The sequence below is a fragment of the Seriola dumerili genome, unplaced genomic scaffold, assembly GCF_002260705.1.
Source record: "Seriola dumerili isolate Sdu_G_001 unplaced genomic scaffold, Sdu_1.0 BDQW01000102.1, whole genome shotgun sequence".
Lineage (NCBI taxonomy): Eukaryota > Metazoa > Chordata > Actinopteri > Carangiformes > Carangidae > Seriola > Seriola dumerili.
This window is the reverse complement of record NW_019174357.1, coordinates 883,691-910,437: the sequence shown is the minus strand read 5'-3', so window position 1 is coordinate 910,437 and position 26,747 is coordinate 883,691. Positions and strand designations below refer to the sequence as shown.

The 26,747-nt window shown below is 40.6% G+C and overlaps 1 protein-coding gene across 3 annotated transcripts; it reads right to left on the bottom strand.

Moving 5' to 3' along the window:
• Positions 1–86: 86 nt before the first annotated feature.
• LOC111222556 (vasodilator-stimulated phosphoprotein-like) lies at positions 87–26,747 on the bottom strand. 3 transcript variants are annotated; one of them, XM_022746328.1, is made up of 14 exons: positions 26,295–26,747; positions 10,478–10,649; positions 7,891–8,071; positions 6,410–6,476; positions 5,009–5,121; positions 4,322–4,569; positions 3,932–4,068; positions 3,621–3,672; positions 3,424–3,451; positions 3,268–3,307; positions 2,987–3,043; positions 2,242–2,311; positions 1,813–1,870; positions 87–1,710 (listed from the first exon to the last, which is right to left on the bottom strand). In XM_022746328.1, exons 1-14 carry the CDS (start codon positions 26,297–26,299, stop codon positions 1,676–1,678), a joined length of 1,263 nt encoding a protein of 420 aa, XP_022602049.1. In that variant the 5' UTR covers positions 26,300–26,747; the 3' UTR covers positions 87–1,675. The 3 variants fall into 3 exon arrangements, with proteins under 3 accessions (XP_022602049.1, XP_022602050.1, XP_022602051.1); XM_022746329.1 differs by having other exon boundaries at positions 3,932–4,065; XM_022746330.1 differs by lacking the exon at positions 2,987–3,043.

Below are 26,747 nucleotides of genomic sequence, written 5' to 3'. Positions count from 1 at the left end.
TGGAAAACATCTCTAAAAATTAAACAATTGTAATATTTTCTTCTATTTCACTACATTTCTAAACAAAGCTCAAACTCAAATGTCTGTAAGTTTGCATGATACACCCCACAGTTAATCCAATTTAATTCAAAATTCAGAATTCAGAGAAATCTTACAACAGGACACAAAAGATGACTCAAGACAAAGTGATGCATTTCAAGAAGCAGCTGTATTCGACTATAAAGGCATTTCTAATCCAGTGTCTCTAAGCTGTTTTCTTAATATTTCAGTGTAAAAAGCCTAGATTCTAATAGAAAAAAGAAACAGTAAACCCAAAATAACATTTCATAAGAAAACAATCATTGAAAAAAAAAAAAAAAAAAAGGAAAACAAAATCCCCATTCACCAGTCACTTCAATTAAAATAGAAACACCTTTTCATTTTTGCTAACATTTTCCCTCAAAACAAATATATTTTTTTCCTTATATATATATATGTGTATATATATATATATATATCTATGTATCTATATATTTATCCTCAAGGCAGTTGGTCATGGCCAAATTAATTGACCTCATCACGGCCAATTTTCATGTTTCAAAGTTAGAAAACATAGCTAGAATGGAAGAAAATGACTAGCTGAAGCACAGTGTGGGACCACTGCACTGGCCAACAAATAATATCTCATTTTGAGTTAGAGGGAATAGTCTGTCAAGGCAGTGTGGCACGCAGACACACTTCCTCTGGAACAAGTGCAATGCAGAGAATAAATTTCTCACACATCATAAAACTACAACGCACTCCTCTTTCACAGCACTCAGGTTGTCCATCAGATTCCCTCTGCTTGTCTCCTCTTCCTCTAACTTCTCTATCTTGCAGCAGTGAAGGCTTGTGTTGTGCTGTTTTGGTTCTTAGCCATTGCCGGGAGCTCAAAGTCCACTTGATGGAGAGACACTGCAGTAGTCAGGGAGGTGGGGCTTCTGATCCATCCTCGATTATTGTTGTTTACTCCACCCTCTAACTACCATCAGAGGCAATAAACTGCTAGAGGATGTCTGAGCTGAACCATCTGTAGCAGTGTTTGAGGTTGAACAATAATTTGTCAACTGAGAACAAGAGAAACAAGGATCCCAGCATGCCAGCATCTTGCTATTACAGTAAAAAATTTGATAAGTTGTCCCTGAATACTGAAGACTGCTCTATCAGTAAATGGTGTGTCTGATAGCAGAAGGGAGAAGACACAAGTAGCAGGATTTCTGCAGAAAAGAGGGTTATGATGAGTCTACACAATGACGAACTGGAAGAGCAACTGTGGCTGTAGCTATGTGCTCTGAATTTGTTCCGATGAATAGAGCACATAGAGGACACGAGGGGACGGGATGAATGAACAGGGGAGAGATGGGATAGATGGGATCACCGCTGCAATATTAGTGAGTGATCATCAAAAGTGCCAGATGGCGACGTGAGGAGGTTCCCTGGGTTACCATTTACATGAAGTGAATATGCATGTTGTACACATAAGCAAGTATGCTCATGTGTGTTTGTGTAAGAGAAAGAGAGAGATAAAGAGAAAATGTGTAGGTGAAAAAGAGAAATCCCTGGGCTACATGGGAGGGTGCAGTGGAGGAGCAGTCCCAACGGGCCTCAGCCACCTCCATCTATCACATCCCTCCATTACACCTGACACTCAGCAGAACTATGTGCTTCTCTTTTGCAGCTCCTGAATAAAGGCTGTGAAAGAAGAGAGGAGACACAAACAATTATAAGTTGAAGTACTGTATATTGAAGCAAAATTAAATTTTAAAAAATTATTTTAAGGGTACATAATCTCACCTCCAATAATTTCCTCCTTGACTTTTTGTAGTTCTTTCCGCACCTCCTCGAGGATCTCCTGCAGAAACATTGATTGGAAAACGATGTTAGTCATGGTGACATGGTACTTTTAACACTTGGTGTGCTTACATGTACTTTAGCAACCAGGTTACTCATAGAAACCAGGTTACGCTGGTTATTGAAGAATGTGTTTACATACACTGCAGTAACCTGCTTTCTGTAAATCTGTGTATACATCAGCATACAGCAGCAGGTGGGTAATGAGATATCTCCCTTCCCCCGACCTTATTTTGGAAGCATTGCTTTCTTATTTTAACTCTACTGAAAGAGCAAGCACTGCACTGGTCTTAATGTTTTTTTTCCTGGTGTGGGTGTGCATGTAATCGCCCTCATTCAGGTTCAGCTCTTTTGCATTGATGAGAAATTCACCTGTTTCATTTTCTCTAAATCTGAGTCATCCATTCCACCTGCATCATTACTGTTGCTCGCTGGCTTCACCCTGTAAGAAGACAACAAGACAGACAAATATAGACAATTATTTTATGTTTCTGTGGTCCATAAAAAGCCAAGAAGGTCCATGGGATTGCGTTGAACGGGCAACTGTCAATCAAGCTCATCACAATGGTAGCAGAGGGTTGAAGGAACAGTGAAGAGAAAGGTACAGAAATGTACACACACCCAGAGATGCAATGAGGGTTGCCGTATCTAAGCCCATTAACCCACCTTTCAATTCAATTTCAATTCCAATCTATACCACTGGTATAGATTAAAATAAACCTAGCTGGCATATTTGCAGACATATATCCACCAGTTGAGCTTATCCACCTTTTAACCACCACATGTCTCAACTACAATATATAGACAAGACAAACTAAGCCATCTGAATGTTTACCACAAGAGGACAGCACCAACTCCAGCACTCAGAAGTGACATGTAAAAATAAACATTAATCACACTGTCAGGTTTATCTTCTTATTCAGTTTTCAGAGATAACACTCAGCTAGTACACCTGCAAGTCCCTCAGGTGCATGCCATTCTGTGATCCATTAGAGGGTGCCATCAACTGTAACATATGCTACCTCAGTACGTAGATTGCAGTAATGCTGCGCTAAACTGAAGAGAAAAGAAGAGCAAGGGGAACTAAGGTCACGAGTGAACGGGACAGCATGTATACCTGGAACCTTGGGACAATGAGGGAGTGGAGTCCATGTTCTTGGCGATGGAGTTATTCCTGTTAGTGAGACACACACACTCTGCTCTTAGAATGGAAATGGAAGACAGTCACACACAAAAAGCACATTTGTCCACAAGCATACGTGTTCACAAAAGCTCACACACTCACACACACTGATGGAGAACTACTCTTAGGATGAGTTCAAACATGAGACGCCAAACACCAGGGGGTTACAGATTTACTGACGATGGCGGCACAGAAATAAGTGAATGCAGGATTACCTGGTCATAGACGATTTTTCCCAAGGTCTTCTCAGGGTGTCTGAGAGGGAGGATGCATAAAAACACGAGTTATTAACATTCATTTGTAGATTATGTAAAATGAATATCTGGATGAATGTAGGTGGCATGCCACAGATGAAAGTGTTCACTTCTCACCGCTTTGACCTTGAGGCTCTGAATCATCCTGTGAAGAAAGAGCGAGACCATCTGTTAAGTGTGAGTCACCCTCAAAATGTGTCTATACTTTAAACTATCCATCATCTACAGTGTTTTGTACCATATATAAACAGATTATTTGTTTAGGATTTTTATTTATTTATTTTTTAATATTGTGACTAAAAGCAGACTCTTACATTATCTTGTGGCTTCACAGGTGGCTTCTCTCCAGTGTCTGCAGCTTTCCTCCTGGTATAAAAAAGGATCAGCTTAACTTATACTGTCATGTACAGTTGAATAGACCAGTTTGAAGAGTTAGTTATTCACAGAATATTATGAATTTTAAATATGATTATTCGTCAAAGGAGAAATGGGATATATGAGAAAATTAAAACATAAACATAAACATAAACACTATGAAAGATGGAATACAGTAACCCTCATTGTCTATTTTTAGAATGTGTGCAATGGATATTTTATGTGACTGAAAACTTGTGGTGTTACCCACCTTCGTGCCAAGATGGCACTCATCTCACCCATCAGACCGCCTCCACCTCCCCCTCCTCCTCCTCCTCCAATAGAGGAGTTGCTGCTGCGGCTGGGGTCACCTCTGCCTATTGGAGCTGCAGAGCCTGTGTCCTCCTGCTGAGGGCAGCAAATAGCAAAAAAGAGTCAGGCAGACACTGTGGGCATGGTGACTCAATAGACACGGACGCACGACTGCAGGTATAATAGCTCCCTCATGTAGGGACAACTATTGTATCAGTACAGCAGCAGAACACCATTTGCATAATTAGGAAAGCACATAATGGATTCAATGGTTGTACATTATCTTAAACTTGACTCTAAAAGCAGCAACAAGGTCACAGGGCTATCAGAGGTTTTGTTACATACACACCTTAGATGTTTTGCGGAGTTTAGCTCCTGCTAGGGCAGCTGCCAATCCCCCACCACCTCCAATTCCCCCACCACCAAGGCCACCTCCTCCTCCTGCAGCTGGCAGGGGCGGGGCTGGCGGAGGTCCGGAGGGGGGTGGTCCTGGTGGCGGAGGGATGCCAGCGGCTGGAGGCAGCCCAGGGGGTGGAGGAGGGGCCGGTGGTGGAGCAGGGCCTCCAGGGGCCAACGGTGGAGCTGGAGGAATAGGGACTAAAAAAAAAAAAAGAAAAAAAGAAGAAAAAAAAGATAGACACCATCAGTGTCAGTGTGATGCAGGTGCACTGTCATGTAGCTTAGAAAGAATAGGTCCCACACAAAAGTAAAGTCATAGGCAAAAGGTGATGAAATACTTGGTTCACAATCCAAAACAGAGGTCCAATCCAAAACACTTAACGCTCCAGGCTTGTGTTTGGTTGTTGCATATACATTTATTCTATTTACATCATAGCACCATGAATCATCTGACTTGTCTGAAAAGTTTTATCATACAGTCCAACAGATTTTGACAACATTTTATTTCTCACACACCGTGTGCGTACCTTAAGAAAAAAGACAAACAAAAAGGACTCAGTGACATATGAGGAACTGTTAAGCTGGACTGTATTGTAGTTAAGTGCAGTTATGTTGACCAGCCCAGGTGTTTCCTGACCTGCAGCCGCTTGTCTTTCTCTGTCCTGTCTCTCTCTTTCCTGCCGCTCCCGCTCTTGTCTTTCTCTCTCCTGTCGTTCCCGTTCCTGCTGTTCCGACCTCTGCTGCTCCAACCTGTGTACAAAGAAACATATCTGTCAGCGACAAATAGGTTTGAACATGCTCTTGTAGCCATCCCCAATTGAATGTGTAAAAAGTCCCGCAGTTTATTGGATCATTTATGCAGCCATTGTTTTCGAAGAATTCTGTCTAATTAAATGGAGTATTTGGTGTTTGTGTGGAGAGATAAAAATCAGGATTTGTATTCAATATGCCAACTTTGATACAAAAAAAGATGAGAGTTGAAATTCATGGCTTCTGATTAGCCTACTACTGAAAAGTCCACAGCTGGACATGGTGGCCTAATTCGAGCTGCTTCTGTTCACTACTGCTCCCTCGCCTCTCCCCCAACACATCTGCCACTCACAACAGCTGTATACAGAACATCACACATACAATGTACTCATGCACCCACTCAAATTAGCACAGGTCTACACATATGAGCGCAATCATACACACAAAAAGTCAAGAGTCGCTGTGATTTAAAGCTTAGGCGAGTGAGCTCAGGAAATGGGTAGGCCAGATCAGGTCTCATTTTTCTTGATTTTCTTACAACAATGTAATACTAATGAGTACTGTCATCGGAACTAAAAGCATTCATGCAAAAAATTTCTGCTAACACCATTATCTATGCCGGATTTCAAAGGTTTTAATGGCTCCCTCAGCCACAGTATGTCAGCAGCAGCTAGTAACTTGACAGACAGTCCCTCGGACCAATCACAAAGCCTGCCTGACTGTGCAACATATTACCTTTTAGTCTAAATAAGATTAAAAGGTTAATACCTAGTCTATGCAGGCATGCGTGGTGTCACCGCAGCAGTTCTGAATGCTGGAGGAACAGATAGATGGATGGGGAGAAGGTGGGGTTGATCTGGGAAGTGTCTGCCTCGCTGCCTTTTTAACCTTTAACATACAGGGGCTGGCTGAGGGTTTAGCTGTGTCAGGCTAATGCCATCAAATCCTCTACATATGCGTGTGTGCAAAACCGTGCCAACAGGACTACTGCAAAGCCAAGACAGCTTGACTTGCTATTGATTGTTATGCAACTAAACCCAGAGGATAGTTTGCTCCTGCTGGGAATGTAAACTTCACACGGCCTCACAGAACAGCCAAGTTGTCTAAATGGTAAAACCACTTGCTTCCAAAGAAAATCTACTTGTTAAACAATTGCTGACATTGCTTTTCTCTGGTCCACAGGACATCCAAGAGGACTCACAAAAGCATGTGGCTAGGGGGTCATTAGAATTAAAATAAGTAAAAATACAGGTTGGAAGCATTTCATTTAGAGGATGCCTGAAGGTACCTCCGCTGTTGTTCAAGCTCTTCTGGAGACGGACCATTTGACACCGGGCGTGGGAGGGTTGCATAGCCTGCCAAAACACAACAGAGGAAATATCCTTAATACAAAAAAAAAATTAAAGAACAAGGGATTAGAAATTATTGTAAATGGGTTTAACCGCTTTCAAACAACCTCTCAATTTATGTGCTTTTATTGCTAAACATTATCTTCTCTATACATGCATTTCAGTGTATATAATCTGAGGACTGTGTAGACAGCCATGATGTGACAGAGGAACATAAATGTGTGGTGTGCCCAACCAAGGACCAGACCTTTAAGGCATTTTATAGTCTTTTTTTAAGATTTTTTTTTTTTACCTGCATTTGAAATCAGTAGTAGAGATACAGACAGGGGTATGACATGCAACAAGAGTCCCCCGGCCATGGGTCAAATCCCCTGGCAGGGATTTGAACCATGGACATTGCAGTTATGCAGATATGTGCCTTAACCATTAGGCTACTGAGCCCACAGCTACAGCATTTCATGGTCCTTCATTGCACTGGGTTTGCCACATTGTACCAAGGCTATTGGAGTACAGTATTTTCTCCATTTCGTTCATGGTTCAAGAGCAAAGCAGGATCAGATTTAAATAAATTGCCAGCATGGTGTAAACAAACAGAATCAAAGACTCAGAAGGTTGGGATAAAATAGATAAACTATGAAAAATAAATTAAAAGTACCACACAACAATTGGTACAGCTAGTTACAATCACATTTTTGCAAAGAAGGGTTTTAATTATGCAGAAAACACTGCAATAAGATGAGACATGGATCTGGGCAGAATATCAACAAGTCGTATGATCAACAGTCAATATGAGAGGACATCAGTAATAGAGAGGGAGTAGAGGTTTATATTACCTTAGAAAACTATTGTTGTATATGATCTGAGTGAAAAAATTCAACTGCATGGGAAAAAAGGTACCAATCTTGTGTAACAGCGAGACCCAGCAAAGACACAGCACAGTACTTTTTAAAAGACAAAATACAGCACATTTTTCACATAGACACAACAGGATGGGCCTTGCTAATGCATCATGTCCTCTTATTTTCTCAGACCATTTGTTTGTTTTTCTCATGTGAAAGTCTTGGTGAGTAAGATTGGACGCACTTTCCAGGAAATGTGTCATAATTAAATGCTCAAGAAAGAAAGAGAGAGAGAGAGAGAGAGAGAGAGAGAGAGAGAGAGAGAGAGAGAGAGAGAGAGAGAGAGAGAGAGAGAGAGATAGATAGATAGATAGATAGATAGATAGATAGATAGATAGATAGATAGATAGATAGATAGATAGATAGATAGATACCAAAAAGTTCCTAATTTGTGCATAAGATAAATCTGTATGTAGAAAGTTTTTGATGAATGAGGCCCAATCTGTGGTGACCAAACAGCAAAATCCATGACATAGCTACGAATGTTGATGTGACAGGGAATCTAATGAGAACTCATTTACCTGCGTCTGCCATGGAGTTGAGCACCTCCAGAGCGTGAGCCATGCAATTGGCAAATAGAGTAGCATCCTCCTTGCTGCCAAAGTTGAGCCCCCACACCTGCCGGGCATCCCGCCACTGGTGGAAATTGGGTGTGGCCTGATTATACTTGAGACCTCTCACAATTGGACAATTTATAACCACCTGGGGAAGGAAGGGGACAGATGGTCAATACAGGGATCCTTTTGGGATGAGTGCTCCTGTGGCTTTTTGTCTTTATTCACACAAATGATGACAGTTCTAAAGATCAGATTTGAAAATATTAAACCGAACCAAAAACTGCTGGTCAGAAGTTTAGAATAAATACCCTCCAAAAAAAACCCCCAGGAGGTGGATCCCTCACTAGAAAAACTGGAAAAACGATTTAAAACTACCTAAAAAAACCCACATCCCTGCTTGAGCATAAATTATCCTAGTTTGTATTCCACCCAGCAGGTGGCGTGAAGCCTATGAACCGGGAAGAAAAAAAAATGTTCTGGATTTGAGCGTTGCTTGAATGTGCTGACGCACCATTTCACTATTTGTTTAACAGCCTCTGGATTCCACAGAGCAGACAGGAGGAGAGGAGACCCTGTCAGGGTGAATATCGGAGCGATCAACATGCACTGAAAAGAGAGGATAGCAAGTTCAGCTGCCACTGCAGACTGATATTACTAAATTCTCCACAAAAATACTGAGGATGTAACCAGAAGCACATTTAAAAAATCAGGATAAAAGGAGGAGCTTTGGCATCTTTTTGAAGTGAAAGAAAGCAACATGTTCAAAAAGCCTGAACGCCTGCAGAAAGACCTTAATGCCACGGTTCCACTTGTGTTTTCAGTGAAGTTTAATCATCCAGTCACACCAGGATGCGTAAAAGAAATTGAAGAGACAAGCATAATATCATCAAAAAGTTACTCTATATGCAGACAATAAGAACAGGAGGAAAAGGGGAGAACATGGACGTAGAGGGAAATACAGCCACCCTACATTCTCTCTCATCAGCTTCATGCTGCTCTCATTCCCCAACATCCTAAACCAAGTCTTCATCAGACACAAATATAGGGTCCTTATTGGGTATCAGGCTTTTCCCTAAATTGTCACAGGAAATGTCTGAACAGGCTAACTATCTCGCAGGAAACATCATCCACTTTAAGACCAGTCTCTGGGGAACACTTTAGAGTCGTGAATGTTTAAAGAAGGAGAGAGACGCTGATGCAGCAGGGAGAGGAGGAGGGTAGTCAACAATAGACCCACCCAAACTCAGTTTACCCAGCTCTTTAATTTAGAACCTGCCCACCTTTATCTGCTGAGAACTAGTGAGTCATAATCTGAAGATAACACCAAGGAAACCATCTTGGTTTTCCTTTCCATTAATGCCAACATCGTGCCCAAATTTAAAACTACATGTTCCACAAATGTTCAGCTTGTGTGTCTTAATCTGTATCCGCTGCTAGTCCATATGAGGGGTTAAGCAATGTGTGTACATCCTTAAGACCATTGCTAATTCAAGGGGAATATGACTAAAAATATTATCTTGATATTTTAATTATATTATACTATATACATCTTGATATCCATGTATTTTTTCAGAAAACGGCTTTTCAAATGTATTTTTTCTTGATAACAATCTCAATATTCTTGAGACCAGTACCAAAAAATAATGAAAACATAATCTTAAATTCAAATTACTGTAATCTGTTTTTTTTCCCCAGTGATGTAAATGACAACAAGGCAGAACTCTATGAAACCAGGTATTGGCTAAATGGCTGCAAATTACTGTAAAGTTAAAAATGCCCAACACTTGAAATTATCACAGCAAGTTGTACACAATCAGAGTAGTTGTTTGTGTCTTCCAGCTTCTTCTAGAACATCTATAGAGCTATTATTTATATGTTCTTTCATTCCCAAAGCACAAAACAGTGGGAGTAACAACCAGTGCTGACAAAACCATACAAGCGTACTGTCATTTTAAGAAATTTCAGCAAGGGAGGGACACGCCTTAACCTCTCTCACTCTCCCAACTTCCTAAATTATGATCAAATGAATTGAAACAGGCCTGTAAAGGTGATGCCTTCTTGGCCCTGCTGAAACTGAACTCTGTTGTAAATGTACAGCAGGCCACAGCCTGAACTCTGTACTGGCAAGACATTTAGTCTCCTGACACAGTTATAATAAGCAATGCATCAAAGTAAATAATTGACCATGAATGCACATAAAAAGCAATAAAACTATAGAGCGATTGACAATAATATAACTGATAAAATTACAGTGTATGCAGTAAATATTCTCAATATAATCACCAAGCCCTAGTGCATAGTATCAAATAGCTAGTGATAATGTGGATGAATGGGAACATACAAAGATAGACTGTCTCACACCTACGAGCTTACTCATACACCCATAGGAGTCCACAGACGCCCACGGGCCGCCTGACAGAGACAGATGAATGAGGTACAGACAACCACATACACTCACACTTCCAGAGGCAAAGTCACTCAGACACACACACACACTCAAAACACACACAGTCTGTCAGACACACAGCATGCCCAGAGCTGGCAGATTTACCTGCTGGTCTGTCTGCATCTTGCGTCCCACTATCCTGAAGGCATTGTTGGAGGGGTTGTGATAGATCTGGACTCTGCTGAAGGTCTGGGCTCCAGCGCCCGCCGGAAGCCACTTCTTATTGCCATCGTCATAGATCATCACAGTGGCCCGAGCCTGGCAAATACTGGACTCACTGGAAGAGAGACGGAAAGAGACTACATCAATTTCCTTCAGTGTACAAGGATCTCGCTCAGGATGCAGTCAGTTAAAGTAAGATTTGAGTCTGTATTTTACCAAAAACAGCACCAACAAAAATCACATTATATGTATAAAGGCTTTAAAGGGTGCATCATTTCCCGTGCTTGTCCACGCCTGCACAAGACAACATATCTACTTGCAGCATAAAGCTTGCATCTCAGAGCAGAGACTACTGGCAACTGCGAGATGCAAGTATAGCCACAAAAATATAACCACATAGGTTTGTGATAGTGACTGCACACTCAGTCAACAAATGAATGATCAAGCAATCTTGGTGGCCGTTACCACAGAGATTTGGTATATTTTTTCTGGCGACAGCCCTGAGATTGAATAGATATTTGTGGATATATCTGTGAGATGCTGACAAAGACTCATGTTTCTTATCCATTTTGCCTGTGCCATGTGTGACAAGTAATGTCATGTAATGTTCTTTAACTTCAACTTCGGTGAATCCAACAACTTTACACTCATGTGTAAGTATAAAATACAGCTATTTTACTATCACAATACATAATTTAATGACAAATGACACATCATATTACAAGCTAAATAATATAATGTAAAACCTGTTTTTTTTGTTTTTTTATCTTTAATCTGGACATAAGATATATTCATTATCATTATTTTACCAGTTTGAAATACTATCAAATGATGGTATGTGGTGTGGACTGCAGCTGGAAGGGAAGAGGCAAACACAAGGGGAGGTGAGGAGGAACTGGAGACACCGGATGGACAAACGGATCAAAACACACTCCATTATAAACAAACCATTTTAGAGATGAGAGCCAGATCTGAGACTAGTCGGGCTTCATCTCGTCTAACCCACGTTATCAAGATACAGGATGCTAACATACAGTATTATGACACAGCAAATAATAGATGTTTTGTGTTTTGCTGATGGTGAAGTTTCTGACAAGATGTCAGTCAGAGAAGTACATCAAACTTTCTGGAGATATCATGACAGTAATTCAAGTGTTTCCTGCCTTTACAAAGACGAGGATAAGAGTAGCAAAGAGAAAACACCATGTTTTGACACATATACATGAGGTAGGAAGTGAAAGACCAAGAGAAAGAAAGCAGCAAAGTGTTGATGTGAAAAGAGAAAGAGATTAGTTTGATCCCAAACAAGATGGGGAGGCGAGACAACAATGGAGCCTGACAAAGACAGGAAGTTGTGCCAAACTCCGCCAAAGAGGCAAAGCAAGGCTCTGGAATCTTCCACCTGCTCCACATCAACCTCAACTTCAGCTCACTTTGTAAGAAGAAAAAAAACACCCACATGTGCTTTGAGATCAGTGACAAAACATTTATTTATAGTTACACTCAGGCAGAATACGCACAGGTAACAACACATTCAGGAATGTCTAGTTTAGTTAGCAGTGCTAGAGCCTGCAGAGTGCGCGCATGTTTGCATGCGAGACGCTGAGATCTGCAGATCAGTTTCTTTGGAGAAAAGAATGCCATAGCCCATACATATACAAACTGGAATAAGAGTAAAGTAATCTGGATAACATTTAACTAAATCAGTCATATCATTCATTTATCTATCCAGGGCCCACTACATGTTACATATTCTGACTTGAAATAGATAAATTAAGGTTATAAAATATGTTAACATTTGTTTACAATTTATTATTGCACTGATCAGCCTTGAAATCTAAACAGATAATGTTCATGCATGTGTCCCACCAAAAAAAAAAAAAACAAGGTAACTTTGGAAAAACCAAACATATAATAAATACATTTAATAGTGAGTACAGTTGATGGAGGACACAGAGGAACAAAAGGTGGCTGGGGTGGCTTGTCAATTCAAATTTTTTAACCATTCCTACCCCCTCCTCTCCTTATTTACTCCCCCATGCTCTCCCTATAGTCCCCTAATCCATCTCCTCCACCTCTCCCTCCATCTGTCCTACCCATGATACAATCTGCTGCTTCCTGTGACACAGCACCAAAGCCACAACCTACTTCCTGCTGCCAGCACTGCCTAATAAGGACTGCCACAGCCTGAACAATCAATGTGCACACACAAACAAATACACACCCTATATTTTCCTACAAGTTGATAACATTTAAATTGAGTGTATATTAATTGGAAATTATATTTTTGTTTCACTGCTGACAATGAGGCCAAATGAATGAGAGAATAATAAGGAAATATGTAAGTTTTGATGAATGATGAGGTGTTTAGGATTCCTGTTAGAAACAGTGAGTGACTTCTTAAACTGAACTGTAATCTGTCTGTGTAACAAACAGAGGCAGGTTACAATTTCACAACATATCAGATAGCTTTGGGTGTCAGTCACAGAAAAATGTATTACATAAACTTCAAACATCTTCCTGTGATTGTGTTTTTTTGGCACACGTCATATTATAATAGTGCCCATGGTGAATGTTAGTCCAGATTTTCATGGTTACGTTCTCTCCTCTGCTCCATGGCTAGAGAGATTTTTGCAGATGTCTTGCACGTTACCTATATTATATAGGTGCATATATAGCTATGTATCTAACAAGATCAGCTAATTTGTGTGTCTGAATTTTTAAATCGTCAAATTAGAACATTCCTCATTTCAGGAGAAACTTTCAGGCAGAAAACCCATCATTTGAGGGACCTGTAACTAGGTCAGATCTCACCTTAGACAATGAACAGGTTAATAGTGACAAGTGAGACAGGACCACTACTAGAAAAAATTAGTAACAAAGAAATAGTGGTGACATTTGGGATTAAACTGGTTGACAGAGGAACCTCAGCAATAGAAGTTAGTTTTTCATTTTTCAGACTCTGAGGTTCCTGATGGTGTATGTTGTATTTATGCTGTAAAGAGGTGGATCAGTCTACACTAAATGGAGGTAGACTAACAAATTGGTCAGGCAAATATACTGGGGATATTAGCTTACTGCAGATCTATTGCATCTGTGCACACATCAGCTGACAAAAATCACAGACCTGGCAAAGATATGCTTAAGATCATTTAGAGTAGTGCCACCACATAATTTGTCCACCAAATAGCACTAACAAGTTCATTTTCAAGTTCAATGCAAAATCAATGTCCCACTTAGTATACAGAATATCTCAGTCAAAATTCTTTTAAAAACTATTTTCAGAGGGCCTTTCTATAAAATGTCTGTCTGTCTGTACGTAATGCATTTTTTTTAGCGAATGAGCAGGAATGAAAGGGAACTAAGACTACACAGAGGGAACTAACTGAACAACATTTTGAAAACAGCTTATAAAGGAAGGGTTTTTACAAGGGAGATAAGGTACACTGGCAAAGGTCAAAACTTTTACTGTGGCCTCAAAACCTTCAGCAGGCACAAGCCTGCCCATTGGTCACATCAAGCAGGTGAAAACCACCTATGACTGGTACTGCATGCGTTGTAGCATCCGCTGATTTCATCTGCATCAAGCATGCCGTTGATGTGTTTGGCAGAGAGGGCTTATGGGAAGTGGGAGGGGACAGAGACTCCGGCCTGGGAAATGGATGCATATTTAATGGCAGAGAAAGCAAGGGCTCAGGAGTGAGATTGAGAGTGAGCAACTGCATTATTGATAGAACCACGGACACTGAAACTCTAAAAGCGTGCGGCACACGCGTATAAAGAAAGGGACTTGCACACACCCACACACCTGTCAACCTGCAAACATTTGTGTCCATGTGTTGACCCGGCCCACTGGGTCTAACCTGCGGCAGAAGACTCACACCTAGGTTTGACTGCACTGTGTTTTAGTACTGGAATAAATGATGACAGGCACGGCCATAAACAATCTGTTCCTGTCCTTCCTCGGACAAAGACCACCAGTCCTCTGGTGAGGACACTGACCCTGACTGTGGATCTAAGCTAACTAAGTGACCGGTTGACTTAAGAGGTTTTCTATTAAGCACAAATAGGTCACTGGCTGATGCTCTGGGAGGGATTTGAGTCACCATCCTTTAAAACACCTCAGGCAAAGGACTACATCACTTCAGCACATGAAAATGACCAGCAGGATGAAATGCAAATCACTTGTATACCTAGAAACGCACTCAAAAAGGGAACCCAGTCTGTCTTCAGTCATCATTATTACAGCCAGGGTGAGTTCCTCATCGCTCTGTGGTTCTTTGGTCAGTGAGGGGTTAACAGGAAACCGCAATGCACGGGCTGGGGCACATGCTCTCTTGGAAATGTCTGTATAAGGCTGTGCTCTCAGAGCTTTTCCCCAAATGTGCTGGCAAGTACAGTCAAGCCCAGTGGCTCTGTCTTTTCCCTCCTCCTCCTCCTCCTCTTACCTGACCCTCCCACCACACTCATCTGCCACTCTTGACTGCTTGCTCTGCTTCCTTTCAGTCCAAATCAAACAAACAATTTAACCAAGTATAAGAGCTGCAGAGATGTCTCTTGATGGCATCCCTGCATAGATCTGTTTCACATAATAGTGTGTGTATATATATATATAAATAATAACTCAGTACAAATAAATTCCACATTTCATATAATTGTGTATTTTTAGTGTGCATTCATGACATAGTTTCACTAAACACAATGACACACGACATACAGATACAGTCATGAGGCTGAGACAAGACAGACTGAAGTTACACAGCGTTGTCTAGACACTAAGTAGAGTAATACCACTTGTCTCTGGCTCTGTCCCTCCTTATTCACCAGGCTTCTTTCTCCTCTTGGAGTTCATAACACCACTATATGAAAAGGCTTTTTTTTTTTTGTCCTCACAACTCCAGCCAACTATCATTTTTTAATGATGTTCAGGCTTTTTGAGCTATTCTTGCCTTCAGGAATAAGTGTCTTTCTGTGTGGTAATCAGGCAGCAAAGACCACTGAGGCAGTAACTCATGCAAAACATATGACAAGCTACTGCAATACATTACAAACAATAATAGCTATGCAGCTCATCAGTAGTGGAATGTTTTTTTTCACAGCCTTGTGAATTGATTCACACCAACTCAAAGTCAAATATGAAACATAAGATGATTAGTAGACTGTAGGTGGCCGTGTTGCACATTAAATGCGCAAACAGTGACTCATTACTTGTGCCGTTAAAACGTCATCACTAGAACCAGACAGAAAATGACAATAAGTCACTTAATACTGTGTAACAAAACCACTTCCTCATTCTCCTTGACATCAATAGAGACCACATTACATACACAATACATTTTGAAAAATATTGATATTGTGAAAAAAAAAACATCAATTTAAATACCCCTCTATGATGTGCATAAGTTAAAAATTTTATACATGTTTTTCCAGTCTTAGTTTACAGGTGAATTGCTGTGTGTTTTTTAATATTATAGTCAAATGAAAATTATTTACTGAGAAACTGAAATTACTTTTTTTTTTTTTTTTTCCCCCTCTTTCTCTTGATTTCAGGAAATGAAACCTCGAGTTCATAAGATTTAATGAGTGGATCCATTTATTGTGATAACTCATTCATAAAATTAAGAGTTAAACTTCCTGTTTCCACCACAGCACCTGAGTGTTTGACCTGTGACAAAGCTAGAAAAGTTCAGTTCCAGAGAGACACACACGACCATACAGAAGTGAAAAAAGGAAGTTACTGTAGTTGCAAAGAGATAACATGAGAAAACTCAGCATGTGCTAGTATGTGAATGCTCCTCTGTGTACAATGCCCGGAATCCTCGGCTGCATGGTCAATCAAGTGTGATATTGGTACATTTTCTTTTTGCAAGAGACTGAATTATCATTTGAAATAAGGGTTTTACGGATTAACGAAGGTTTGCATAAAAAAAAAAAAGGAAAAAAAAGAAAAAGCCTGTTAGTATACTGCTGCATCATTACAAACACTGAACTGGGGTCATGATGGTGATGAAGTACTTGACCTCTGATGCTGACTCGGACATGGGCAGCCCACACAATAGCCTGCTCACGGTCATCTGACAGCATGCTGTCCTCATACCACCCTCAGGGCCATGTATACGGCTGTCAGTGATGTTCAGCTGGGCCACATGACACTGGAATTAACCTCTAAACCACATTCATCTCATGAAAACAGCATGTTTCCCACGTCATTATTCAATGACTATCACTGACTGCATCCGTAGGTGCTAGATAAGCTTTCAAACTGCAAAGGGCAGGTCCTGTTGTGAGAGACGGCTGCCCCATAAATGTTAATATGTAGCTCAACGAACAGACCAGAGAATAAACTTCTCATTGGTGCAGCCTATTTTCTTCAAATATGAGGTGGATGGAGAACACAAACAAGTAGAGCAATCTAAACATAAATGCTAATTATTTCTGAGGATTCCCATGGAAGTTGTCGAATATGAAGCAAACAGAAAAGTTTTCTCATGCTGAAATATGCAACATTTAACAAAAGTGCCATGACCTAAAACAGGAAATTAAAGCAGAACCAACATGACTTCGCCACAGCCTCTCAGAGGATGAAGTTGAATACATTCTCTATGTAATACAATGAATTTTAAAAAGGAAAAAGACTTTTTGGAAAGCAAGCAGATTCCCTATAATCATCCTGCCATTTTAGTAAAGGTTTAATAAAAACTGAAAAAAAACTTTAGACTAAGGAGAGGGCTGGAAAAGTAGCTAGCCCTCCTTTCTGCTAACTTCACTCCCTCTTTCTTTGTCCTTTTCTTCATGCCTGTTTCTTCTCACACAGGTCCTAGCATGCTGCTAAAAGCACACAAATTGACACACACACACTTGCTGTAGGCTACAGCTTTCTGACTTCACGAGTCAGCCACACAGAAACATGCACCCAGGCTATATCGGTTATTGTCAAAGTTTTCTTCTCAATATTTTTGTCTGAATACAGTCAGTCGTCTCCAGCTAAAACTCCTCTACTGAGAAAAGCCCTCAGCATTCTTTGAGTGCTTACTCATCCTTTGCCTGGCATCATCTATTGAGGATTGTGGAAAAGTTGAATGGACAAACTTTCATTTTGTTGACCACTTCAAGAGTTGAGATGAATTCTTTCCTGCTTCTGAGGCAGTGTAGGGCAGTTTTGTGTGTGTGTGTGTGTGTGTGTGTGTGTGTGTGTGTGTGTGGGGGGGGGGGGGGGGGGGGTGGGGGGGGACACGACTGGCACACTTAATGCCCATATTTGGAACCATCTCACCTCTGTCCTCCTCACTGAGCTCAATTCCTTTTACAGGTTGGAGCACATCCTCTTTGACTCAGGCCAAGGAGGAGGCAGACGTGCTTTTCTCTCTAGAGAAGAAAAATTTACAGAGAAAAACTCTCAGTTGCCCTGACTTGTAACACTCTTTCCCTTTGCACTGAAGAAAGGATGTCTTCACTCAACTCTGAGCCCAAATGTTGGGCAAAGACAAAGTTGAGAAAAGGAGGAAAGAGAAGGCAACACCTTAATCACATTTCCTGTTTCTCATTGATATTGAGGCAGGAGTGCGTAGACTTTGACCTTAGGTTAGCCTGCTTTGCAGATAGTGGCTACTTAGATAATCCTCCCACTGGCCCTGCCAATTTTTCGCCGGCTTACACTCCATCCACTCTGCACTGCGTTTCCTCTTTCTAAAACCCACCTACAGTACGACGCACGACAACAAAGCTAATCGTCCGGCTATGAGCAGGACACCAAGTTTATGATAGAAAACAAAGTGTAATATAGAGTGTGCAATAAAGACCTCCACAATTAATTTTTTCTCATCACATGTGGAAGCTTTGTCCACTGACGCCTGTTACTTGATAACTGTAAAAGCCTAAGCTAATTATTTGCACAACCCAAACAGTAAACAAGGAAAAAGGTGGACATAAAGTACTGTCAAAAGGTCTGAGGCACTTGAGATGTTTAGTAGTGCTCCTGCGGTTAGAAAATTAATGAGATACTACTTTGATAATGAAATAATCGTGTCATTTCACAAGCAAAACTGCCAAACATTGACTGGTCCCAGTTTCTCAAAGGTAAAGATTTGCTGCTTTTCTTTGTTATATATATGACAGTAAACTGAATATTTTGGGTTTTGGACAGCGGGTCAAATAAAATAAGCAATTTGTTTACATCTCCTTCAGGAATTTCATCTATTTTCTGTCATTTTATAGATGGAACAATTAACCAGTTAATTGAGAAAATAATCTGCAGATTGATCAATAATGAAAATAATCTTTAGTTCTAGCCCTGATGTTGAGATTCTTATCCATCCTGCAGTACCATCAGGGAGGTATCTGATTGGTCCCAAATTCATTCAGCACCATGACAACAAGCCCAAACATACATTCACAGTCATAAAGAATTATCTTCGGTGACGAGAAGTAGGAGTCCCGCAACAGATGGTGTGACCCCCACAGAGCCCTGATCTCAACATCATGGAGTCAGTCTGGGATTACATGAAGAGACAGAAGACACTGAGACACCGAGTGTACTGGTGCTGCGTTAAGGCCAAAGGGTGGTCACACCAAATATTGATATTTAGGTTTTTTGTGTTTACTGCACTTTGTATGAAGTTAACTGACGAATATAAACTATTGGCATTATTTTTGAAAGCATCCTCACTTTGCATCTATTGCACAGTTTCCTTGATACGTCCCTCTGCTCCACAGTTTAAAATTTCTTAAATCAAACCATTCAGACATGATTAAAGTGCACATTTCTTACTCTGAGGCTATTTGCATACATTTCAGTTTCACCATGTTGAAATTAGAACACTCTCATTTCAGGGCACCATAATGTTTGGTACATAGCAATGGTGGATTTATTAAAGCAGTCATGTTTAGTGCTTTGTTGCATATCCCTTGCATACAATGAGTGCTTGAAGTCTGCAATTCATAGACATCACCGGGTGCTGAGTATCTTCTCTGGTGATGCTCTGCCAAGCCTGTAATGCAGCCATCTTCAGCCCTTGCTTGTTTCTGGGGGTGGTCCCCTTAACTTTACTCTTCACCATATAGAACGCATGGACGATTGGATTTAAATTGGGTGACTGACTTGGCCATTCCAGAGCTTTCCATTTTTTGTCCATTTCTTGAGCTATCAGGAAGATTAACCAGCTCACCAGTTCGTTCTTTCTTCTTGATATTCCACACAGTTGATTTTGGTAATGCTAAGGTTTATCTGATGTCTCTAATGGTTTTGCTTTTGTTTTTCAGCCTCATAAAAGGCTTCTCTGACTTTCATTAGCACAGCTCTTGTCCTCATGTTGAACAATGACAACTACAGACTGCAGAGAGCTTAGAAGCAAGCCTACGTGCCTGCACTAATGAAGCAATGGAACACACCTGTGTAATCACAAACACCTGTGAAGCCAAATGTCCAAAACATTACAGTGCCCTGAAGTTTAAAAAAAAAGGTGCAAAAAAAGGGGTTGTAATTTCAATATGGTGAAACCAAAATGTATGCAAATACCCTTAAATTAAAGTCTGGAATATGCACTTTAATCAGGTCTGAATGGTTTGATTTGAAAATTTAAACTGTGGAAGAGAGGGACACGACATGGAAATTGTGTTTTTGTCTCAAACATTATGGGGGGCACTGTATAAACTGTCCAATCCATGTTTGGTCTGTTGCTGGCTGAAAACTGTGTACAAACAAAACAGCACAAAGAAACATTCAGGCCAGTATTCACCCATGACTGTCAGGTGAGGAAAACAATCTTGAATGAAAAGATAGTCCTCTTCAGACTACTCAGTTGACCTCCAAACCCAGGGCCTAAACTGAACTTGTACCAGTCAGAAAGAGCAGACTGCTGCTCAGACTCAAAAAGGCCAAAAAGGGAAATGCTGTGAGCTCCATGGAGCATCCAGGACAGGAAAAACTGTTTCTGTAAACAAGATTATGTGCATCGCTATTCATGCAAGCAAAAAAAAAAAAAAAAAAAAAAAATCAACCATGCAAAAAATGGCTGTCTTCAACAGAAGAGTTAAAAACAAGTTCTCCTTTCAAGCCAGTCTTTCTCTATTAAGTAATAAACCTTTATCTCATATCTGATCAAACTCTACTGAGGCAATAATATCCTTCATTATGACCCACAGTATAAGTGGTGCCTAATGATAATGTAAGGAAACTGTCGTACAACAAATCAGTAAAGCAGTTACTGTTTTATCTCATACAGCCTTTGCGTATCAGCAGTCACCATTATCCCAATAAGTGAAGTTAAGATCTGAGGACCTGAGTACTAGGAATCTTTAAGATGGCTGACAACATAAAGCAGTTTTTATACTAACTGGCATCCATTACACTCCATTAAGCAGTGGACCCCTTTATGAACCCAATGTATCTCTGTGCCCATTAGTTGTGCTGACCATACAATATATCACTACAGCATTTCTCCACACAGCAAGCTTTGGTTTCACTACGATGTTAGACCCAGGCTCTCCATCATCTGGGATGATGTCACTCTCGTCTGGCTACTGCTGAAAAGACCACAGATGTGCCTTTAACTTCATTTTGTCTACTCTAGGACTCTGCTCGATTTCACACTGATGATGACTTGATCTTTCCCAGAAGAGAAGTCAAAAAAGCTTGAATACAGAAACTTAATGCACATACATTTTTCAGCTATTCATACATGTCTGGTGTTGTGTCCACTGAGGCTATTTCCACTGGTTAGGGAAACAACTGTCTAATCAGAGGTTTGTAGATGGAATGAAGACTCATTTTTTGCTGACTACTTCGCTACATCAATGAAAAATAGCATCAGAAAAATGGGTAGAAAATTGGCAACAAGCAAGGTGAGATCAAGAAGCTGCACAGATCCACTCACCTCACTAACAGATAGAAAAAATCTTAAATCTAAAATGTTAAGATAACTGCTCCTAGCGACCACTATCAGCTTCCATGACCAGAGACTGACGTCGGCGGGACAGATACATGTTTCTGATTTGTTCAGATTTTTTTTCTTGATTATTTACTTAATAGTTTAGTATACAACATTTTAGAAAGACATGAAAAATGCCAATTATACCTTCTCTCAGTCCAAATTGATGTATTCATATAGTTTGTTTTATTAGAATAAATGCATAACATGTAAAGATATTGAGTTTATTGTCATTATACGACAAAGAAAGCATCAGATCCACACATTTGAGAGGCTGGAAACTGAATTGGTTTGGTGTTTTTGCTTAAAAAGTGACTAAAATGAGTCATCGATTATAAAAAAGCTGCTCAATCCCAGCATGAAATCGGCAAAAATGAGGACACTGTCCGGTTGAATGAATGAAGTGAAACGATTCAGTCCGAGTGTCAGATCAATACATTCTGCTTGTAACTGAACTCTATGAATTGATGAGAACTAACAAAGACAATTTCCTATGCTTCAGGCCATGTATGTTTATCCAGCATAATGTGTTTCCAGCAACAGCCATGAGGACCTACATTACTTATTAGCAGGGATGCGTGAAATGACAAGATATACCCCGAGATGATTTAGATCAAGGTAAGTATCACTTTAATATTTCTGGATGTATTAGGCAAATCAATGAGGACTGCTTATCCTAATCCTTACTTCTCATAACAATATGACTTGTCATGTATGCCATTTACTTAATTAACCATGTGCAGTCTCAGCCCCTTCTGGTAATTTCATCTATGAGAAGGTTCTCATTTGAGTCTCTGGAAAATTTATATCACAGTAGCTAAGAATTAATTCGATTTTCAACCATCTATCAATTATTTATTTAAAAGAATCCATTCATTGTTTAGTTTATAAAGTGATAAGAGTGAAAAATGCCCACCATAATTTTAATTTACAAAGATACAAAACAGAAAAGCAGCTAATCCAATCATGTGAGAAGCTGGAACAAGAGAATTGTTGACATATTTGCCTGATTTTGATTGATTCCATTTTCTCTATATCACAATATATATATTGATGAACTTGCATGACAGAAGAAGAAGCATCCACATTATTCACTGCAAGCGATTTACACAGTTTTTGCCACTTCCTGTGACAAAAAGATTCAACACGAGTTTCAAAACAGCAAGCTCATTGAACACTGCTTAATATGGATGAAACACATCCAACACGGTAGTTAGGGTAAAGGTTATGTTAAAAATAAGTGATCACAGAAGAAACAATACCATACAGAGAGAACATAACAGCCTAGAGGCACAATTAAAGAAGGAAAAACATCGGCCACCACCAAGGAAACTGGATTTGTCACCAAGTAGACAATGGAAGGTTTTGTATGTTGAGCAACTCCTGTAGCACAGCGTCTAATCCAAGAGGCAGGCTGGCATAATGGCCTATTTATGAGTATGAGAAGTGGGAGGACCAAGAGGGGTATAATTGTTTCAGGGGAGGGGGTAGCAGTGATTGGGTGTTGTGAGAGACAAACTCACAAGGCAGAACCATTTTAATAATGGAGCGCATGGAGTGAGGAAGCACATGGGCTTTGTGATCATTTGGACACACCGTCACATCAACTGCGCGGCAATGCACTGAGGAGTATCCTGAAGTGCACATCAACATGCAACTCTTTATGACGCATGAAATAAACCCATTATTCTTAATCCATTACAGATAAGAGTTCCCACAAGCACACCCCAATTACCTCAAATTGTTATTGCTTCTGGGAGGCGGGTGTTAAGTGTGGATATTACGAGGGGTTTGGTTGAAAAATAAATTAGAAAGGCTGCTTATGTTCACCATAAAAAGTGTGACAATTTCAGGCATGCAGAATGTGTCCTATCTATTTGGGTACACCAATTTGCCAGTCTGTTTAAGATCAATGCAGTTTTACAGAGCTCTAACCAAAAAATGTCAACGTTAAAGTCCAAATTGAACGAATACTAAAGTACAGTATGTAGGACAGTAAGTAAAGTATTTTTTTGCTTGATATTTTGAATTTTAAAATAGATTTTAGGGAGTAACAGTCATTGCACACAAGCTGAAAGTCTACTTAGCTTCTGCCACTGACATCAGACTTCAAAGGAGAACAAAAAAAATTGTGCAAGAGATTAGAAGAACAAGTGGAGACATGAAAAACCAGCATCTGATCACACCAGACGAACAGTGTTATGAACATTACACAATAACACAGCATGAACATGCAGCTATCGCAACACCAATGAGTTTCATCTTGTTATCCTTACATGGACAGACGCAATAATATTGCTAAATTCCTTAAATAACAGCTACTGGCCTGTTGGGACATGAGGTCAAGAAGTAGAACATTAGAGGAAGAAGATATGACAGCAAAACTGGTAAAGATCACTGTTAGAGCTGCATTCCTCTCAAGTTACTGCCTAGGCAGAAAACAGCTGGAGCCGAGACACAAAGGAGACTGAGGGGGAGGCCATTTCCTTGCTTTTAAGGCTGATCAATAATAAGCCTCATGCAGGAGTGTGAGGAGAACAGTGAAGTAGCCAAGTTTGGCGTCGCTTCCAGGCATGTAGAGCTTCTAAACTGAGCACAGGGAACTCCTTAGACTGCAAAGAGCGTGTTAAGCAGATGCATTACACCTGTCTGTGTGTGTATGCTCACATCATGTGCTTTAATACTTGACCCCCCGAGGCAGCTATACTGCTGGTGTCAGATATGACAGGTCTTTTAATCACAGAGACCCAGTCAGTGAGTCACATTGGGAGATGGGAGTCACCTCTCTGTAAAACAGCAGTGAATCATAAGGCAGATGGATGCACTTCGGGTACCTTATAACCCAAGGATATGAACCAACAGACGAGCGCTCAAAGTGGTCAGTGGAGATGACGCTTTGGTTTCTACCGACTGCAAATGTAAAGGCAGCTTAAAGTTGGGATTCGTTACTGAGCCATTTTCTCAACTGGGTCAAACTGTTGAACTTTTGACCAACTGACTGCACTTCTGTGTCAACATTTACATTCCACAGGGAGAAATGACAATGAACATGAGTGGAGCTGCATTCCAGTCTTCACCTATTATACAAGGTGACATGAACTGTTTAGGCCACAATGGAGGGCCCAGCAGGAGCAATATCCATTTAGAGTAAGGTAGTCAGATGCTACCTAATGACTGCCGAGAGACAGGGGCAGGATGAAATTTGAATGCAGACATAAACGCTCTCCACTTTAATGTTTACATTACTTGTTTTTGGTGCCATATAATTGCTGCTGTGGTTTATGGATGGAGAAGTGTTTTCTGAATGTAGCTGAGCAATTTGACAATAAAGCAGTTTGCTTATCTTATTCTATGATGTGTAATAATTTTATTATGCACTATAGCAGCAGAACAGCGTGCTGTCATGGTGATAAGTATGTTTGTGTCTGACAATAATTCTTACACCACAGGTATACTAAAGAGGTACAATGAGAAAACAGATGCCATTTCTTCCATAGCAACCTGCCTATGTATTATGTAAAGTATGTTATCATAGTAGTCTTTGCTAATTGTTGCATTAGTTTAATTAATGGCCTCATTAGCAGGGTATGTTTAATGCACGACTGTGGCCGGAATTCAGGCAGCTCAAGTGCCTCTTGTTACTGTTGTAATCAAAGTTACCGTGCAGAAGTATGTGCAAAACAAATACAAAACTCAGACCAACCCATGTGCCTGAGCTGAGATATATTATTACAGAAAGGGCAGCGCAGTAAGATTCAGATAAAGAACTAGTCACACAGGTTATCAGCGTTGCACCACCATACTTCATCTCATGGTCCATAATGAAACACACATTTGTCAAGCTCTAAAATTACAAAGTTGGCCCTTGACACAATTGGAGTGCTACTCTGTTTAAATGTGAAGGAAGGAGGAAAAAGAATTTTAAAAGAAATCAGGCTAGAGAAGCTCCAACCAGCAGCGGTGGCTTCAAAGCATGTAATTGCCAACTGCACAGGCTGTGACAGGATGTGGAATTCGTAGACATGAAATTTCCACAGAACAATTTTGTTCTCGGTGCAAACCTCTGCACTCCCAGAGGGAGAAAAATAGTAGGAGAGGGGGTGAGTTTAAAGTGTTGTCTGTGGAATGCATGACATGATATAAACAGCACATGCATTTGCAGCAGCAGGGTGGCCAAGTGGTTATTGTGCAGCCCATAGGGCAGAATTCACCCTGCTTAAGTGCCTTTGAGTAAAGACACTATTACTCTCACCTCAAACCTTAGTTATAAACACAGTGTTGTTAATATATCGTACTTATTTTTGTATAATTGTGTTTTGGTTTGGGCACATGCAGAATAATATTTAGCCACTGTAGCCAAACAAGCAAAACAAAAGAATCAACATGGAGTGTTTCAAACAGATACAAAAGTATGTTGTTGTCATCTGACCTGCTGAACTATCCCAACTTGTGAAAATTTTCTGTAAGGCAGCCACATTTGTACCAGGTACGACTAGGCTTTCATTACCACCAGCGCACAACAATACTTTTTGATACACACACTATCGAGTTAATCACTTGCAAAGGTCACAAAAACCTGCTTCAAAGTCTCATGTGTGCCCCTGTGGTTCAAACACCACTACAACAGCCACAGGCGGGGAGTTATTTCTGGGTGAGAAATGCGATTTTATGTGTTAGAAACAAGGGAAGGGGGCAAATAAACTAACCGGCAGCCCCCAGAGAGGTGTTTCAGGGTCAGCATTTACCAGTCGCCTTTGTGAAACTAGTAGCCGAAAACACCAAAATGTAGCCGGGAAACACAATGAAGGTGAAGGGATTTGTGCCGCTTTACCCACCTCATTGTTCTGCCAGAGTGGAGATCCTCTCCTCGTAGGCAAGTTTGGCTGACTTCAGAGCTGAAGCCCGGCTTTAAAAGTCAAACCGGTGAAATAAAAAAACGAGAAAAATCGGCGACAAAAAAAGCGCATCTACACCCGCAAACGGGGTAGCCACCAGCGGGATAAAGAAGCACACCTCGACGATTTCCTGGTTGTGTGGAGCGGGAGAGGAGGAGGGGTAGGAGGGGGCAGAGAGGAGATACAGTAGTGGAGCGGGCTTGTCAACTCAAATCACTATCCCACATTTGTTTCTACGAGCGAAAGAGGTGAAGCCGAGGAGAAGGGTGGCTTCAGCAAAAAAAACAGAACTTCTCTTGTCAGACTTTGAGTCGGTTTACCGCTCTGTTTCTAGAGATTAACCCCGTATGTCTGCGTCGGACTTTCCTCCGCTCCCTCCCTCGGTCGGTTGGT